At 38.6% G+C, this 6141-nt stretch overlaps 1 protein-coding gene across 1 annotated transcript; it reads left to right on the top strand.

Moving 5' to 3' along the window:
* The first annotated feature begins 1188 nt into the window (after positions 1 to 1188).
* Positions 1189 to 1644, top strand: LOC121236539 (uncharacterized mitochondrial protein AtMg00860-like). The gene has a single exon (XM_041132990.1). The coding sequence runs from the start codon at positions 1189 to 1191 to the stop codon at positions 1642 to 1644; it is 456 nt and encodes a 151-aa protein (XP_040988924.1).
* Positions 1645 to 6141: the final 4497 nt, after the last annotated feature.

Genomic DNA, 6141 nt, shown 5'->3' with positions numbered 1-6141 from the left:
GCCTTGTATTTTGGCCAAGGGCTTACTTGGAAAGTTACTTTTAGGAATTAGGGTTTTAAGAGGTACTGTAGCGTTACTGTAGCCGTACTGTAGCCGCGGTACTGTAGCGTGACACTGTTCATCAGGGGCATTTTGGGTAAAAGGGGGCTTTATTTTGGCTAGGGTTTTAATTAGGTTTAGTTTAAATACTCCTTGTAGCCTCATTTGAAGATCAGACAATATTGAATTTTATTTGTGAGTTGAGTTTTCTCCTCTTGTTCTTGATTGAACTCTTGAACTTATCAAAGGTAAATCACAACCTTTGTGGCGTTCCTCCTTTGTAATCTGGGTTCTTGAGACGGGTTCTTCAACGGGTCTAGATTTTAATATAATCTAGGTTCTTAAAACGAGTTCTCATCGGGTCTGGGTTTCTCCATCCTTGACTTGAATTTTGGCTTTCTTGGGGAGTTTTCAAATTGATTGTGGGTTCAAGGGAATACATTCCCGCGGGTTCATATCAGTTCTGGGTGAAGGAAAATGGATGTGGAAGAAACGAGAAGCAGATGTGTGAGGATCAAGTGCGCAGGCAACATAAATATGGGGCTAGGGCTTCTCCTGTTTCAGTTCGACCTTACAGGTATCCTCATTACCAGAAATCTGAGATAGAGTAAATTGTCCATGATTTGTTACAAACTAGTGTAGTAAGACCAAGCCAGAGCCCATTTTCTTCACTAGTGTTATTGGTTAAGAAAGTTGATGGTACTTGGCGTATATGTATAGACTATAGAGCCCTTAACTAAGAAACCATCAATGATAAATTTCCAATACCTGTCATTGATGAGCTTCTTGATGAATTATTTGGATCTCAGATTTTTTCCAAGTTGGATTTAAGGGCTGGATATCATCAGATTAGAGTAAGGGAGGGAGATATTCAGAAAACAACATTTAGAACTCATGAAGGCCATTATGAGTTCTTGGTAATGCCATTTGGGCTCTTACCAATGCTCCTACCACCTTTCAAGGCTTGATGAACCACATTTTCAAACATTTTTTGAGAAGGTTTGTTTTGGTTTTTTTTTTTTTTTTTTTTTTTTTTTTTTTTTTTTTTTTTGTAATGACATTTTGGTGTATAGCATAAATGTTGTTGATCATTTGTTACATGTAGAAACTGTATTGGACATTTTGAGATAGCACACACTTTATGCAAAGATGTCTAAATGTAAGTTTGGTGTGCATGAAATAGAGTACTTGGGCCACATTATTTCTGGAAATGGGGTACAAACTAATGTTGCAAAAACAATAGCCATGGTTCAATGGCCTGTTCCTAAAACCTTGAAGTCATTAAGAGGGTTTTTAGGATTAATAGATTATTATAGAAAATTCATACGTGGTTATGGATCCATAGGAGCACCTTTAACAGAATTATTGATGAAAAAATCCTTTTGTTGGTCTGATAAAGCTGTTTCTGCCTTTGAGTTGTTGAAAGCAGTTGTGAGTAATCCTCCTGTATTTACGTTACCAGATTTCACTAAAGTATTCACCATTGAGTGCGATGCTTCTGGTGTGGGCCTTGGGGTAGTTTTGATGCAAGATTCTCAGCCTATTGCTTTTTATAGCAAAGCTTTTAAGGGAAAAGAACTACTTTTGTCTACATATGAGAAATAGCTTTTAGCTCTAGTGTCTGCTGTCCAGAGATGGAGACCTTACTTATTGGGCCAACCCTTTAAAATCAAAATTGATCAACAATCATCGAAATTTTTGGTGGAGCAGAAGATTGGCATTGAATCATAGCATAAATGGGTGTCTAAACTGATTGGTTACGGCTTTTTAGTTGATCATAAGAAAGGCAAAGAGAACTTGGTGGCTAATGCTCTTTCGAGAAGAAATGAGGAAGAACAAGTTGTGGTTGCAATGATTTCATTCCCAACTCCCTTGTGGATTGAAGAGTTGGAAGGGAGTTATTCCTCATGTTCTAAATTCTCTGAAATAGTGACTAAGCTAAAGCAAGGTGAGGAGGCACCTAAGCATTTTTCTATTCAACAGGGTTTGTTGCTGAGGAAAGGAAAGTTGGCAGTCATTCCTTCTTCTTCATTTCAATCCAAGGTTTTGCAGTTCATCCATAATAACCCATAGGCAGGTCATGTGGGTTATCATAAGACTCTACAGAGGGCAAGGAGAAATTTTTGGTGGGAAGGCATGAGGAAAGATGTAAGAAGATTGGTGAAAGAATGTGAGGTTTGTCAAGTCGGCAAGAATGAAACTGTGCAATATCTTGGTCTTTTACAACCACTATCTATACCTGAATGTCCACAGTTGGACATTTCCATGGACTTCATTGATGGCTTGCCCATTTCTAATGGCTTCACTGTGGTTTTTTCTGTGGTGGACAGATTAACCAAATTTGCCCATTTCTTCCCTCTTTCACATCCTTATACAAATGTTAAGGTTGCTCAAGTTTTCTTTTCTGGGGTCTTCAAATTGCATGGGTTATCCAGATCAATTGTCTCTGATTGAGATACAATTTTCACTAGTTCTTTTTCGAAGCAGTTGTTTCAGATGCAAGGGGTTTCTTTGGATTTCAGTTCTTCTTACCATCCTTAGTCAGATGGTCAAACAGAAGCCTTGAATAAATGCTTAGAAGGGTACTTAAGGTGTTATTGCAGTCAATGGCCTAAGCAATGGACTTCTTGGTTGCTATTTGTTGAATGGTGTTACAACACTACTATGCATTCTTCCATTAAAATGTCCCCATTTGAAGCTCTTTATGGGTATGCAGCCCCTAAACTGATGGCTTATGTATCAGGTACTTGTTCTAATGATGCTGTTGATAGGCAGCTTAAATTAAGGGAAGAATTGTAGAGTTTATTGAGGGATAATATGAAGAAAGCACAACATATGATGCAATTCTATGCTGAGAAAAACAAGAGTGAAAGATCTTTTGAAAAGGGTGACTGGGTCTTCTTAAGACTCCACCCTTATAGGCAGAAGACAGTGGCAATGAGGCACAATATGAAGTTAGCCCCGAGATTTTATGGCCCTTTCTAGATTGTGAAGAAGTTGGGATCTGTTGCTTACAAACTTAACTTGCCTAGTTCATTTAAAATACACCCAGTTTTTCGTGTTTCTTGTTTAAAAAGGAAAATTGGCCAGACTGTTGTACCCTTGCCAACATTACCTCCCACTAATTCTAGTGGTCAGTTACAACCTGAGCCTCAAAAGATTTTGGATAGATGATTTTCAAAGAAGGGTAATCATGCTGTGACACAAGTGCTTGTGAGTTGGGTGGGGGTTGCAATTGAGGGTTCATCTTGGGAAAGCTTGTGGAAGTTGAGACAACTTTACCCACACCTTGTGGGGATTGTGTTGTGAAGTGTGTTATGGTTGAAGGCCTTGTGGTCAAGTCCTTTAAGCGGGGGAGAATGTGAAGTGTGTTCTAGGTGAAGGAAAATGGTTGTGGAAGAAATGAGAAGCAGATGTGCGAGGATCAAGTGCGCAGGCAACATAATTAACTACTAGATCAAACGGGGTGTTTTAAAGAATTAATGAAACGATGCGTTTTGAAATCATGTTAAAAGAATACGGCTTTAGTCAAAACGGTGCGTTCCAATTTAATGGGGTGACGTCATTTTGTTACTTTGTTTGTAACAGAATTTAGTTAGTTAGTTAGAATCTGTTAATTCGTTAGTTCATGAACTTGTAGTATAAAAGGAAGGCTTTGGTATTCAGAATGTATTGAAAAACTTATAGAGGCTGAATTGTAAGGAGCTTGGAGATTGCTCGAAAATCTCTTCCAGGAATTGAAGTAGATTCTTGGTTCATTCTATTCCTTCTATCATTGTTCTTGTTCCATATATGTTATATATTATTCTGCACTCTTACTAGGTACTTGTGGAGGAAGAAGGTACATAACAATTGGCATCAGATTGGCGATCCATGGCTGAAAACACGCACGCGATTGTTTTCAAGGCTCAGCAGGAAGGGGCCTTACGACAACATGAAGGAGTTTTGAAGCAGTTAGAAGACCACAATCATGCTATTGATGGCATTCAGGGAAGGCTTGATCAACTGTCTGATATGTTGAAGTCGTTGGTTGAGTTTTAGCAAGTAAATTGTCATAGGGAAGAGAGTCATGAAGAAAGTTCTTTTGGTAGACGTTTGAATCAAGAAGAGAGGTTTCCAAGGGGAATTAGACCCAATTTTCCTCATATTGATGGCTCTAATCCAGGGGCATGGATCTTTAAAGTTACACAATACTTTGAATATTATCAAGTTTTGATGAATCATAAACTTTTAATGGCTTCATATCATATGGAGGGTGAGACCCTCGTATGGTACTAAGATGCCATGGATGTTACAACTTGGGAATCTTTTGTAAAGCCTTGCTGGTCAGGTTTGGTCCTACAGCCTATGATGTTCCTATGGAGGCCTTAACATGATTGAAACAAGTGTCTTATGTGGCTGTCTACAAAGCACAGTTTGAAGCCATATCCAATACACTGAAAGGGTTGTTAGAAAAGCATAAACTAAGTTGTTTTATGAATGGCCTTAAAGATGAGGTTAAACTTCCTGTAAGAATGCTGAATCCAATAAATCTTAATGCTGCCTTTGGTCTTGCTAAGATCTAGGAGGAATATGTTTTGGCATTAAGGAGATCTTGGAGAAATAATACAGCCTTGCCTGTTAAGACTCATGGTGAGACAGTGGAGGATAGTTCCAAGTTCCAGAGGAATGGGATGCCAACAAAGAGAGTTTTTTCTTCACAAATGGATGAGAAGAGGAAGAAAGGCCTCTGTTATCATTGTGAAGAAAAATGAAATCCTAATCACGTGCGAAAGAATCCCAAAGTTTATTTGATCCAAGCTGATTATGAAGACTCCCCAGCCTGTTCTTGAAGAATCTGTGATCCTTGAGGATGTGGAGATCTATGGTGATGGTGATGGGACTTTAGAAGTTTCTGTTAATGCCATTTCTGGGTGCAGTAATGGCAATGTGGCAATGCTATGAGGCTGCATGGTAGTGTTGGCCCTTGTTCTGTCGAAATTCTTACTGATTCTGGAAGCACTTATGACTTCTTTTGATCCTTTGGTGATCCAAGAAGCTAAGTTGAATGTTAGGAAGGATTACAGTTTGCAAGTGAGGGTGGCCAATGGCGATAAAATTTTGAGCCAAGGAAGTGGGGAGGAATTAATCAAGATTCAAGGTTCAAAATTTTTTGTGCCTTTTCATGTTCTGACCTTGGGGGATGTGATATAGTTCTTGGTGTCCAATGGTTAAAAACCTTAGGCTCCATTACTTAGAACTTTATTGATATGTCAATGAGTTTTGAGTGGGGTGGTCAGATGATTATGTTGCAAGGGTTGAATTCTGCCAGTGTTCGTATGATGTCAGGAACTATGACAATCAAATCAGATTTTATAAGTTAGCAAGGATAGGTGTTGCAGTTAATGCCTGTGGAGCAACAGAAGACTGAAGTCAGTTCTGAAGGACCAGTGGCTGAGTTGCTTAAAGAAATTAATGATGTTTTTGCTGAACTCGTTGGACTGCCACCAAGAAAAGATTTTGATCACCCAATCAACTTGAAGGATGGGGTTGGGGCTTCTCTTGTTTCAGTTTGACCTTACAAGTATCCTCATTACCAGAAATCTGAGATAGAGAAAATTGTCCATGATTTGTTGCAAACTGGTGCAGTAAGACCAAGACAAAGCCCATTTTCTTCACCAGTGTTATTGGTTAAGAAAGCTGATGGTACTTGAAACAATCAAAGATAAATTTCCAATACCTGTCAATGATGAACTTCTTGATGAATTATTTGGAGCTAAGATTTTTTCCAAGTTGGATTTAAGGGTTGGATATCATCAAATTAGAGTAAGAGAGGGGGATATTCAAAAAACAACATTTAGAACTGATGAAGGCCATTATGAGTTCTTGGTAATGCCATTTGGGCTTACCAATGCTCCTGCCACCTTTCAAGGCTTGATGAACCACATTTTCAAACCTTTTTTGAGAAGGTTTGTTCTGGTTTTTTTTTTTTTAATGACATTTTGGTGTATAGCAGAAATGTTGTTGATCATTTGGTACATGTAGAAACTGTATTGGGCATTTTGAGGCAGCACGCACTTTATGCAAAGATCTCTAAATGTAAGTTTGGTGTGCACGAAAAAT

Source organism: Juglans microcarpa x Juglans regia, chromosome 6S, assembly GCF_004785595.1.
Source record: "Juglans microcarpa x Juglans regia isolate MS1-56 chromosome 6S, Jm3101_v1.0, whole genome shotgun sequence".
Lineage (NCBI taxonomy): Eukaryota > Viridiplantae > Streptophyta > Magnoliopsida > Fagales > Juglandaceae > Juglans > Juglans microcarpa x Juglans regia.
This window is presented reverse-complemented; position numbering and strand designations above follow the sequence as displayed.

Bases quoted from the DNA above. Each gene is read 5' to 3' on its own strand.
- LOC121236539 (XM_041132990.1), top strand. From the start codon at position 1,189: ATGTCTAAATGTAAGTTTGGTGTGCATGAAATAGAGTACTTGGGCCAC.